General features: G+C 52.0%; 1 protein-coding gene across 1 annotated transcript in view; it reads right to left on the minus strand.

Annotated features, from left to right (window-relative positions):
- The window catches only part of chsy1 (chondroitin sulfate synthase 1), a 51,875-nt gene extending 50,542 nt beyond the window's left edge, over positions 1–1,333 (minus strand). The window contains exon 1 of the mRNA XM_085968932.1: positions 357–1,333. Within this exon, the coding sequence (XP_085825058.1) occupies positions 357–1,118 (762 nt within the window). The 5' untranslated portion in view covers positions 1,119–1,333. The remainder of the gene's footprint in view (positions 1–356) is intronic.
- Between the last annotated feature and the right edge of the window lie 11,031 nt (positions 1,334–12,364).

The raw sequence follows: 12,364 nt of genomic DNA on the forward strand, positions 1-12,364 counted from the left end.
AGGCCAGCATTCCATTAGGCTTTGATTATTTTCTGTACCAGTCCATGACATTTTAATGATCTATGTACCCGGACACCCAAGTCTCTTTGGACCTCCACTGTTTTTAGCATTTCACCATTTAGAAAGTACCCTGTTCTATCCTGTTTAGGTCCAAAGTGGATGACCTCACACTTGCCTACAGTGAAATCCATTTGCCAGTTTTGCCCATTCACAATCTATCGCTATCCCTTTGTAGTCTACACTGCCGCCGGTGTGTCAGACTCTCAGCATGATCCCAGAAGCTGTGCACCAGGGGACCCTGGGTGCCCACTCTGCCCCGGGCCCCGGCCGACAGCCGCTGCGCCCCCGGGCCTTACCTCGTATGACCAAGCGCACTGGACGCCGGCGAAGCGGCGCACACAGCGCCCGACCTCCAGGTCCTCGTGGGTGGTGTACATCTCCCGCAGGCATTGGCTGATGTGCGGCAGCACCCGGCGGAGCAGCTCGCGGCTCAGGATGACGCCCGGGCCGCCCATGCAGAAGTTCTCGCCGGGCTCGAGTGCCAGCTTGCCCAGCTCCTCGGGCGTGCCCAGACCGGTCTGGCCCAGGTAGAGCGGCTGGCTGCTGTTGAGGCCCCGCAGGAAGCTCTCGAGCCGCTCGCCGCGGATGTACGTGTCGTCGTCGGCCCGCACGAACCACTCGAAGTGCTGCAGGTGCCGCTCCGCCATGTACTTGAGCATCAGGAAGGACTTCTTCTGCGGCGGGTAGGTGTCGTCCACCCCGGGCAGGGCCACCAGCGGCAGCGGCAGGCTCAGCTCCGAGCCCTCGCTCGAGAAGAACTCCACCTTGCCGGGGATGTGGCGGGCCCAGGTCCGGTGGGCCGCCACCGCCCGACTCCTCAGGTACTTCTTGGCGCTCATCACCCCCACGTACATGAAGCGCGAGTCCGAGGCCCCGGCCTCGCCCTCCGGCGCCCGTCCGCTTCCCAGCCCCCGTCGGCCGCACAGCGGGCCGGCTCTCCGCCGCGGCACCTTGCTCAGGTCGGCGGCGCGGGGTAAGATGAGCCGGGACGCCAGCGCGAAGCCGAGCACCAAGCCCAGTAAGACGCTGAGCCAAGAGCGCCGGCACCGGGGCGCCATCCCCGGCCTCACCACTCTGCCCGCTCCCTGCCTCGCCTCACCGCCTTCCCTCCCCGCTCACAGTCGCGCTCGTCACTCGGCGGGGCTCATACCCCGGGCAGGCCGCGGCCGCGGGCCCCCGCCCGGCTCTGGGCTGCCTGTGGCCGCTCCATGCTCCGCTCCCGGGCCCGCGCCGCCCGCAGCGCTTATAATGGCGGCGGCCCCAGACAGCGCCTCGCCGCTCATTGGCTGCTGCGGCAGCCCCGCCTCTTAGAGACAGAGTCACCGGCGGTAAACCCCGCCCCCTTCCCCCTGGGCCAATGAGTGTCCTGGGGGTCTCGGGGACAGGCTGGGTGATTATACTGCATCTGCCCAATGTGGATAAATGCGAGGTTATCCACTTTGGTGGCAAAAACAGGAAGACAGATTATTATCTGAATGGCAATAAGATTGGGAGAAGGGGAAGTGCAACGAGACCTGGGTGTCTTTGTGCACCAGTCGCTGAAGGTAAGCATGCAGGTGCAGTAGGCGGTTAAGAAGGCAAATGGTATGTTGGCCTTCGTAGCGAGAGGGTTTGAGTACAGGAACAAGGGTGTCTTGCTGCAGTTGTACAGGACCTTGGCGAGACCACATCTTGAGTATTGTGTGCAGTTTTGGTCCCCTTATCTGAGGAAGGATGTTCTTGCCATGGAGGGAGTGCAGCGAAGATTCACCAGACTGATACCTGGGATGGCAGGAATGACGTATGAAGAGAGATTGGGTCGATTGGGCTTGTACTCGCTGGAGTTTAGCAGAATGAGAGGGGATCTCATTGAAACTTATAAAATTCTAACAGGACTAGACAGACTAGATGCAGGAAGGATGTTCCCGATGGTCGGGGAGTCCAGAACCAGGGGTCACAGTCTAAGGATAAGGGGTAAGCCATTTAGGACAGAGATGAGGAGGAATTTCTTCACCCAGAGAGTGGTGAACCTGTGGAATTCTCTACCAGAGAAGGCAGTGGAGGCCAATTCATTAAATATATTCAAGAAGGAGTTGGATATATTTCTTAAGGCTAAAGGGATCAAGGGATATGGGGAGAAAGCAGGGACAGGGTACTGAATTTGGATGATCAGCCATGATCTCATTGAATGGCAGAGCAGGCTCGAGGGGCCGAATGGCCTACTCATGCTCCTATCTTCTATGTTTCTATGTTCTGGGGCTGGGTCATAGAGTCATAAGGGGAAAAATTGAGTCGTACCCCCTTCTGTGCCCTGAAAAATAAGCGCCCCCGCGACTGAAGATCATCGGTAGCACCCCAAGATGGAAGCGGGCTCTACGAGAAGCGCCCCGCCTCCCTCTTGGGGCGCTGCAAGGGAATATCACGGCACATCGCACCACGGTACTGCAGGCCTTCCTCCCCTTCTTAAAGGGGAGGGGCGTTGCGCAGCGCGTCCCGGGGCCCAGCTGGGCCACCGGGGATCGGAGTGCCGGCAAAAGAACCCGGCACTTAAGAGAAGTGGTCAGGAGGTGGGGTGGTCAGGAGGCTGGGGACGGCAGGCAGCTAGCAACATAAATGGCCGCTCGGCACCTCGCCTTTAATTAGCACAGCCGTAGGCCCCTCTGGCGCTGTCGGACATAGCATCCGGCGGTAAGTCAGGGGGCGCTACCAAAGATCGCAGCCAGGGCGCGAGCAGGGCGCTGCGCACGGTGATGACATCATCGCCGGTGGCGCAGTGCCGCTAATGGTTACCGCCGCTAACCTCACGCTGAATTTCGCAGGAGGCGTTGGCGGTGCCGCGCTTGGGTGCTAGTTCCTTTGCGCCCCGTTAGCCCCCCCTTCGGGTGCTAACGGGAGGCGCAAAGCAACCGAATTTTTAGGTCATAGAGTCATAACGGCACAGACGGAGGCCATTCGGCCCATCGAGTCCGTGCCGGCTCTCTGTAGAGCAATCCAGTCAGTCCCATTCCCCGCTCTATCCCCGTAGCCCTGCAAGTTTATTTCCCTCAAGTGCCTATCCAGTCTCCCCTTGAAAACATTGAGTGTCTCCGCTTCCACCACTTCTGTCGGCAGCAAATTCCAGGTCCTCGCCACTCGCTGCGTAAAAAAGTTTTTCCTCACATCACCCCTGTATCTCGTGCCCAAAACCTTAAATCTGTGTCCCCTAGTCCTTGTACCATCAACTAGTGGGAACAGCCATTCCCCGTCTAGCCTATCCAAACCCGTCATAATCTTGTACACCTCTATCAAATCACCCCTCAACCTCCTTTGCTCTAATGAAAACAAATCCAGCTTCTCCAACCTATCCTTGTAGCTAAGATCCCCCATCCCCGGAACCATTCTGGTAAATCTCCTCTGCACCCTTTCAAGGGCCTTCACATCCTTCCTAAAGTGTGGTGACCAGAACTGGACTCAATACCCCAGTTGTGGCCTAACCAGCACTTTATAAAGGTTCAGTATAACTTCTCTACTTTTGCACTCAATATCTCTATTTATGAAGCCCAAGATTCCATATGCTTTGCTAACCATTCTCTCAATATGCATCTACCCGGCAATGTGGAAAATTGCCCAAGTATGTCCTGTCTACAAAAGCAGGACAAATCCGACCCGGCCAATTACTGTCCCATCAGTCTACTCTCAATCATCAGCAAAGTGATGGAAGGTGTCGTCGACAGTGCTATCAAGCGGCACTTACTCAGCAATAACCTGCTAACTGACGCCCAGTTTGGGTTCCGCCAGGGCCACTCGGCTCCTGACCTCATTACAGCCTTGGTCCAAACATGGACAAAGGAGCTGAATTCCAGAGGTGAGGTGAGAGTGACTGCCCTTGACATCAAGGCAGCATTTGATCGAGTGTGGCATCAAGGAGCCCTAGCAAAACTGAAGTCAATGGGAATCAAGGGGAAAACTCTCCATTGGTTGGAATCATACCTAGCACAAAGGAAGTTGGCTGTGGTTGTTGGAGGTCATTCATCTCAATCACATGACATCACTGCAGGAGTTCCTCAGGGCAGTGTCCTAGGCCCAACCATCTTCAGCTGTTTCATCAATGACCTTCCCTCCATCATAAGGTCAGAAGTGGGGGTGTTCGCTGATGATTGCACACTGTTCAGCACCATTCGAGACTCGTCAGATACTGACGCAGTCCGTGTCCATATGCAGCAAGACCTGGACAACATTCAGACTTGGGCTGACAAGTGGCAAGTAACATTTGCACCACACAAGTGCCAGGCAATGACCATCTCCAACAAGTGAGACTCTAACCATCTCCCCTTGACATTCAATGGCATTACCATTGCTGAATCCCCCACTATCAACATCCTGGGGGTTACCATTGATCAGAAACTGAACTGGACCAGCCATATAAATACTGTGGCTACAAGAGCAGGCCAGAGGCTGGGAATTCTGTGGCGAGTGTCTCACCTCCTGACTCCCCAAAGCCTTTCCACCATCTACAAGGCACAAGTCAGGAGTGTGATGGAATACTCTCCACTTGCCTGGATGAGTGCAGCTCCAACAACACTCAAGAAGCTCGACCCCATTCAGGATAAAGCAGCCCGCTTGATTGGCACTCCATCCACCACCTTCAACATTCACTCCCTCCACCACCGGCGCACTGTGGCTGTAGTGTGTACCATCTACAAGATGCACTGCAGCAACTCACCAAAGCCCCTTCAACAGCACCTTCCAAACCCGCGACCTCTACCACTTAGAAGGACAAGGGCAGCAGACGCATGGGAACATCACCACCTACAAGTTCCCCTCCAAGCCACACACCATCCTGACTTGGACCTGTATCGCCGTTCCTTCACTGTCGCTGGGCCAAAATCCTGGAACTCCCTCCCTAACAGCATTGTGGGTGTACCTACACCATATGGACTGCAGCGGTTCAAGAAGGCGGCTCACCACCATCTTCTCAAGGGCAATTAGGGATGGGCACTAAATGCAGGCCTAGCCAGCCAGCGACGCCCACATCCCATCAATGAATAAACAAAAATGTCCCGCCACCTTCAGGGACCTATGCACATTAACTCCCAGGTCCCTCGGTCCCTGCACTCTTTAAAACTGTGCCAATAAGTGTATATTGCCTCTCCCTATTCTTTCTGCCAAAATGCATCACCTCACACTTCTCTGTATTAAATTCCATCTGCCACTTGTCTGCCCATTCTGCTAGCCTTTCTATATCCTGTTGCAGTCGATTGGTATCATCCTCACTGTTTGCCACACCCCCAAGTTTGGTGTCATCGGCAAATTTAGAAATTCTACTCTGTATTTATATATATCAAAAAAAGCAGTGGTCCTAGCACTGACCCTTGGAGAACACCACTGTCTACCATCCTCCAGTCTGAAAAACAGCCATTTACCACAGCTCGCTGTTTTCTGTCGTTAAGCCAATTCCTTATCCAAGTTGCCACTAACCCACCTATTCCATGAGCCTCAATTTTGTTAACCAGTCTTCTATGTGGTACTTTGTCAAATGCCTTTCTAAATTCCATGTAGACAACATCCATTGCATTCCCTTTATCAAGCCTCCCTGTTACCTCTCCAAGTGCCCGAATTTTTTTTTTGAATATTGTTTCTAAAACTTTACCCACCACTGATGTTAAACTGACTGGCCTTTAGTTACAGGAAACTTTGGTTTATCCGGAGGTTATATGTCCGGAATACTCGATCTAACGGCAGAAATCAGGAGCCATTATCTATAAGTTTTTTTTAGTTCTCGTTGCTTTTTTCCCCCAGTCAGGCACTGCAAGGTCTGTAGCTATAGCAACAGCTTCAGCTAGAGACGCTTGCAGCTGCAGCCGACTGTTTTGAAGCTGTTGCTAAGCAACAGGGTTTGTTGATTCACACGGAGCTTTTCAGTTCTGTATGTTTCAACATTAACGCTGGTATGTCTGGCACTTTTGATGGTACGGCACCAGCTCGGTCCCGTCAGTGCCGGATATCAGAAAGTTTCCTGTACAAGGATTGTCCGTACACCCTTTCTTGAACATTTGCCACTTTCCAATTCTCAGGCACCTCCACCGCATCTAGGGAAGATTGGAAAATTATGGCAATTCCCTTAGCAACCTGGGATGCAAGCCATCTGGACCGGGCGACTTATCCACTCTAAGCATACCCAGTCTTTCTAGTACATCCTGTCTATCAATTTTCACCCCTTCCATTGCTTCTACCTTTCTACCGATATTTTGTCAGCATCCACCTCCTTAGTAAACACCGATACAAAGTACTCATTGAGTATTCTAGCCTTGCCCTGCGCCTCTAAGCATATATCATCTTCTTTGTTCCTAATAGACCCCATCCCGCCTCTTACTACCCGCTTACATGCTGGTAGAAGATTTTTGGGTTCCCTTTTATGTTAACTGCCATTCTACTATCATATTCTCTCTTTGCCAATCTTATTTTCATCTTCACTTCCCCTCTCAACTTATTGTATTTGGTCTGGTTCTCCCTTGAAGAATTCAACTGACATTTATCATACACCCTCTTTTTTTTGTTTCATCATCTTCTCTATCTCCCTCGACATCCAAGGAGCCCTTGCTTTGGTTCCCTTACCCTTCCCTCTTGTTGGAATGTACCTAGCCTGTACTTGGAACATCTCCTCCTTAAAGATCACCCATTGTTCCGTTACAGTTTTTCCTGTCGGTCTTTGGTTCCATTTTACCCTGGCTAGATCCTTTCGCATCCCATTGAAGTTAGCCCTATTCCAGTTTAGAAGTTCCACTCTAGATATTGTTCCTTGCTCCTCTCCATTGCTAATCTAAATCTTATGATACAATGATCACTCGTACCCAAGTGTTCTCCCTCAGACACTTGGTCGACCTGGCCCACCTCATTCCCCAGCACCAGATCCAGCAATGCCTCCTTCCTAGTTGGGCCAAGAACATACTGGTCAAGGAAATTCTCCTGAACACATTTCAGAAATTCCTCCCCCTCCTTTCCCTTTACCCTAGCATTATCCCAATCGATATTTGGGTAATTAAAGTCCCCCAATATCACCACTCCATAGCTCTTGCATAGCTCTGCGATTTCCCTGCAGATTTGCTCCTCTACCTCCCTCTCACTATTTGGAGGCCTGTAGAATACCCCCAATAGTGTGATCAGACCCTTTTTGTTCCTCAACTCTCTAATGGAATGGATTCTGTCCTTGTCCACTCAAGAACATCCTCCCTTTCCAACACTACAATGTCTTCCTTAATCAGCACTGCCACCCCACCTCCCTTTTTTCCTTGACTATCTTTTCTGAACACCTTGTACCCTTGAATATTTCTGTTTCTGTGGCCGGGTCCCCCAGTGACAGTGAGTGTTCTGTGGCTGGGTCCCCCTGGGACAGTGAGTGTTCTGTGGCCGGGTCCCCCTGGGACAGTGAGTGTTCTGGGCCGGGTCCCCCCGGGACAGTGAGTGTTCTGGGCCGGGTCCCCCAGTGGCACTGAGTGTTCTGTGGCCGGGTCCCCCTGGGGCACTGAGTGTTCTGGGCCGGGTCCCCCTGGGGCAGTGAGTGTTCTGGGCCGGGTCCCCCTGGGGCAGTGAGTGTTCTGGGCCGGGTCCCCCTGGGGCAGTGAGTGTTCTGGGCCGGGTCCCCCTGGGGCAGTGAGTGTTCTGGGCCGGGTCCCCCTGGGGCAGTGAGTGTTCTGGGCCGGGTCCCCCTGGGGCAGAGAGTGTTCTGGGCCGGATCCCCCTGGGGCAGTGAGTGTTCTGGGCCGGGTCCCCCTGGGGCAGTGAGTGTTCTGGGGCCGGGTCCCCCTGGGGCAGTGAGTGTTCTGGGCCGGGTCCCCCTGGGGCAGTGAGTGTTCTGGGCCGGGTCCCCCTGGGGCACTGAGTGTTCTGGGCTGGGTCCCCCTGGGGCACTGAGTGTTCTGGGCCGGGTCCCCCTGGGGCAGTGAGTGTTCTGGGCCGGGTCCCCCTGGGGCAGTGAGTGTTCTGGGCCGGGTCCCGTGTTGGTGATTTTGCAGGCGAGTGCCGTAAGTTCGAGGCAGTGCGGCCCGATCCTCCGGTGGCAACAGACGCTGGGTTTTCGTTGGAAACGGATTTGAATTGGTCACGGGAGAATCAGGAGCAGCGACCAGTGAAGGGATTGAGTTGAACTGAAGGGAAGCGATAACTCCGTCTTCAATTTCTGTGTGTAAGAATCTGTTGGAAGTTGAACAAGTTCATCTCCATGTTTTTTTTTAACACCATCTACTTTGGATTGTAATTCTCATTAAGCTTCTTCACTTTTGACTTAATAGAAAAATTTGTAAAAGTTAGAATGTTGGAGCTTGTTGGTGCTGCATCTCATCTATTTGGTTTTATTTTTATTGAGTCATTAGAAGTTTAAAGTCTATTAAAATCTCAATTGTGACCGTATAAAGAAAAGCCATGAAATGATCTTATCAAGTTAATTTTAGTTTGAACTCTGAAGGTTTGATAAACATTCGCCCGTGATTTTGACTCACCCTCTGGTGTATCCGGCTGTTTGTTTTTACCTGGAACAGCACAATATCCTTTTTTCAGCTTCAGCTGTTTTACTGAAACTTCTCTCTGGCTCAGAAATTGTTATTTTTACTCTGAAATGAAACAAATTCTTCAGGAGCTCAACATTATTTTGAGCGTTATTTCAAAGTCAAGATCTGACCAGGTGACCAGAACCATTATTTTTGTGTCTAAGTGGCAGAAGTATGAAAACTGGCTTAAAAGCAGGAAAATTGCAATCGCCATTGATTTCAATGGGGGTGGAACTATTGGCCCAGAAATTCGGGTCGGGGGCTTCCCACGGGTGCAAGCCCCCGACCTACACTTACCTAGCGCGCCGACAGTTGAGCTCTGGGCCTGCGTGGAATTCCTCTCCGAGGCCTGTCCCAGAGGCCGGCGCGCTGTGCTTGCGTGTCCCAGGGGCGTAGTTAGTGCGATGTGTCCCCTGGGATCACGTGAGCAATAGGCAGCCAATCGGAGCAGGGAATGCTCCATTCATAAGTCTTGACAGAAAGACCTGTCAAAACGTATGAATGCTGAGGGCCCAAAACAGTACTTAACCTTCAAATAATTTTTTTTTTTTTTCTTTTTTTAAATCACACTTTTTAAATAAACTATAAATTACATTAAATAACTATTTTAAACAATTTAAATTTTTGAAAAAAATAATTTTGTAAAAAAAATAGGGCTAAAAATAAACTTACCTTGCTTTAAAGTATTTAAAAATAATAAACCTGTGGAAAAAATGTTTTAATTTTAATTAATTGACCACTTACCTTTTAAAATGCAGTCCTTACGCCTGGTTTTTACATTTCTAAAATCTAAATACTTACCCTCACGGAAAAACCTGTAAAAAAAACGCAAGTTCAACGCGCACGCGCAGACTTCCGCGCGCACGCGTTCGACCTCTGAACCCCTTCGTTCAGAGGATCGGAAGTGCCGGTTTCCCGCGCATGCGTAGTGCATGCAAGAAACCGGCACTTCTATCGGGTCCACGCGCGAGTACCCCGTGCGTACTCACGCGTTGGGACCCGAATTTCTGGGCCATTATATTTACCCAACAGTTTCCGGTGAGGGGGCCGAAAGTCCCAGGAAAATCCTGCGGGGCAATTAATGGCGCAAGTCAGTTGCTCCATAATTTCCTTTTGCGCTGTTCAAGGCTCCCTACGCTGTAGTCACACCGTTACAACAGTGTAAATCCCAGGAAAATCTGGACCAGAGTCGCTTCATGGTGTACGTAATTCTGTCACTGAACATTGCATCATTAAGCTCGAGTTTTACACCCACATTGTATTCCATCGATTGCTGCGTGTAAAGCAACTTAAAAAAAAAATCAATGTGTCTCCTCTACAAGTTTCGACCTTTTTCTTTAATTATGTTGAGCAATCGCATCCAAAGTAAGGCTACAAATTGTCATGTGTAACTTTTTTCAAAGTGCAGTTTTGATCTTTTTAAAACTTGAAGCTGTAATCCATAATTTTCTTGTGAACAGCATAATTATTCCAAACATTTGCCACTGTCGCTTAAGTCAGCTGTTTTACACAGGGTTGGTGTGGTTATGGCTGTTCTGTGTGGCAGTGCAGAGTAAGGTTTTGCCATGTCATTACTGGTGGACATATAAAAAGTGATCCTTTCAGCTCGTGCTGGCTCCGTTTTAAACACTGTGGCTGGTCTCAAACGGCAGTGTAACCTCCAAGGACTCATCAAATGTATTTAAAGAGCAAGTACTAGCAACAGAGCTTGAGCCATGTTCATATATTTATTCACCTATTTGTCCCTGCTGATCAGACATATTTACAAACCATGGAACCATTCGGCCCATTGTGTCTGTGCTGGATCTGTGCTAGGGCAATCGAAAACTAATCCCACTGCCCCGCTCTCTCCCCATAGCCCTGGATCAATCCCACACTAATCCCACTGCCCCGCTCTCTCCCCATAGCCCTATAACAATCCCACACTAATCCCACTGCCCCGCTCTCTCCCCATAGCCCTGGATCAATCCCACACTAACCCCACTGCCCCGCTCTCTCCCCATAGCCCTGTAACAATCCCACACTAATCCCACTGCCCCGCTCTCTCCCCATAGCCCTGGATCAATCCCACACTAATCCCACTGCCCTGCTCTCTCCCCATAGCCCTGGATCAATCCCACACTAATCCCACTGCCCCGCTCTCTCCCCATAGCCCTGGATCAATCCCACACTAATCCCACTGCCCCGCTCTCTCCCCATAGCCCTGGATCAATCCCACACTAATCCCACTGCCCCGCTCTCTCCCCATAGCCCTGGATCAATCCCACACTAATCCCACTGCCCCGCTCTCTCCCCATAGCCCTGGATCAATCCCACACTAATCCCACTGCCCCGCTCTCTCCCCATAGCCCTGGATCAATCCCAAACTAATCCCACTGCCCCGCTCTCTCCCCATAGCCCTGGATCAATCCCACACTAATCCCACTGCCCCGCTCTCTCCCCATAGCCCTGGATCAATCCCACACTAATCCCACTGCCCCGCTCTCTCCCCATAGCCCTGGATCAATCCCACACTAATCCCACTGCCCCGCTCTCTCCCCATAGCCCTGGATCAATCCCACACTAATCCCACTGCCCCGCTCTCTCCCCATAGCCCTGGATCAATCCCAAACTAATCCCACTGCCCCGCTCTCTCCCCATAGCCCTGGATCAATCCCACACTAATCCCACTGCCCCGCTCTCTCCCCATAGCCCTGGATCAATCCCACACTAATCCAACTGCCCCGCTCTCTCCCCATAGCCCTGGATCAATCCCACACTAATCCCACTGCCCCGCTCTCTCCCCATAGCCCTGGATCAATCCCACTGCCCTGCTCTCTCCCCATAGCCCTGGATCAATCCCACACTAATCCCACTGCCCCGCTCTCTCCCCATAGCCCTGGGTCAATCCCACACTAATCCCACTGCCCTGCTCTCTCCCCATAGCCCTGGATCAATCCCACACTAATCCCACTGCCCTGCTCTCTCCCCATAGCCCTGTAACAATCCCACACTAATCCCACTGCCCCGCTCTCTCCCCATAGCCCTGGATCAATCCCACACTAATCCCACTGCCCCACTCTCTCCCCATAGCCCTGGATCAATCCCACACTAATCCCACTGCCTTGCTCTCTCCCCATAGCCCTGGATCAATCCCACACTAATCCCACTGCCCTGCTCTCTCCCCATAGCCCTGTAACAATCCCAAACTAATCCCACTGCCCCGCTCTCTCCCCATAGTCCTGGATCAATCCCAAACTAATCCCACTGCCCTGCTCTCTCCCCATAGCCCTGTAACAATCCCAAACTAATCTCACAGCCCTGTAACAATCCCAAACTAATCCCACTGCCCCGCTCTCTCCCCATAGCCCTGTACCAATCTCACATTAATCCTGCTGCCTTGCTCTCCCCCATAGTCCTGTATGCTGAATTCCTTCAGGCGAGAGCTGGCCCTGTTTCTGGCTGGGGCGGAGATCACCTCGCACAGAAGGTAGGTACTGCAGGGAATTCAGGGCCACAGTGATCTCCTGGACTAGTTTCGATCGCCTAGATGGGTCGAGGAGGAATTTCCCAGTTTTTATCTCCCAAATTGACGTGGGTTTTTTATCTGATTTTTCGCCTCTCCCAGGAGATCACATGGTCTCGTTGGGTGGTGAGTATATATTGTGATATACAAGGTATCGCGATTGTGTGGGACACGCGCGCAGATAGAGCAAGCCCCGCGCAGAAAAAGCAAGCCCCGCGCAGATAGAGCAAGCCCCGCGCCGACAGAGAAACCCACGCGCCGACGGAGAAACCCACGCGCAGACAGAGAAACCCACGCG

This window comes from Somniosus microcephalus, chromosome 27 (assembly GCF_052327205.1).
Source record: "Somniosus microcephalus isolate GS21.2 chromosome 27, FLI_Smic_1.0, whole genome shotgun sequence".
NCBI lineage: Eukaryota > Metazoa > Chordata > Chondrichthyes > Squaliformes > Somniosidae > Somniosus > Somniosus microcephalus.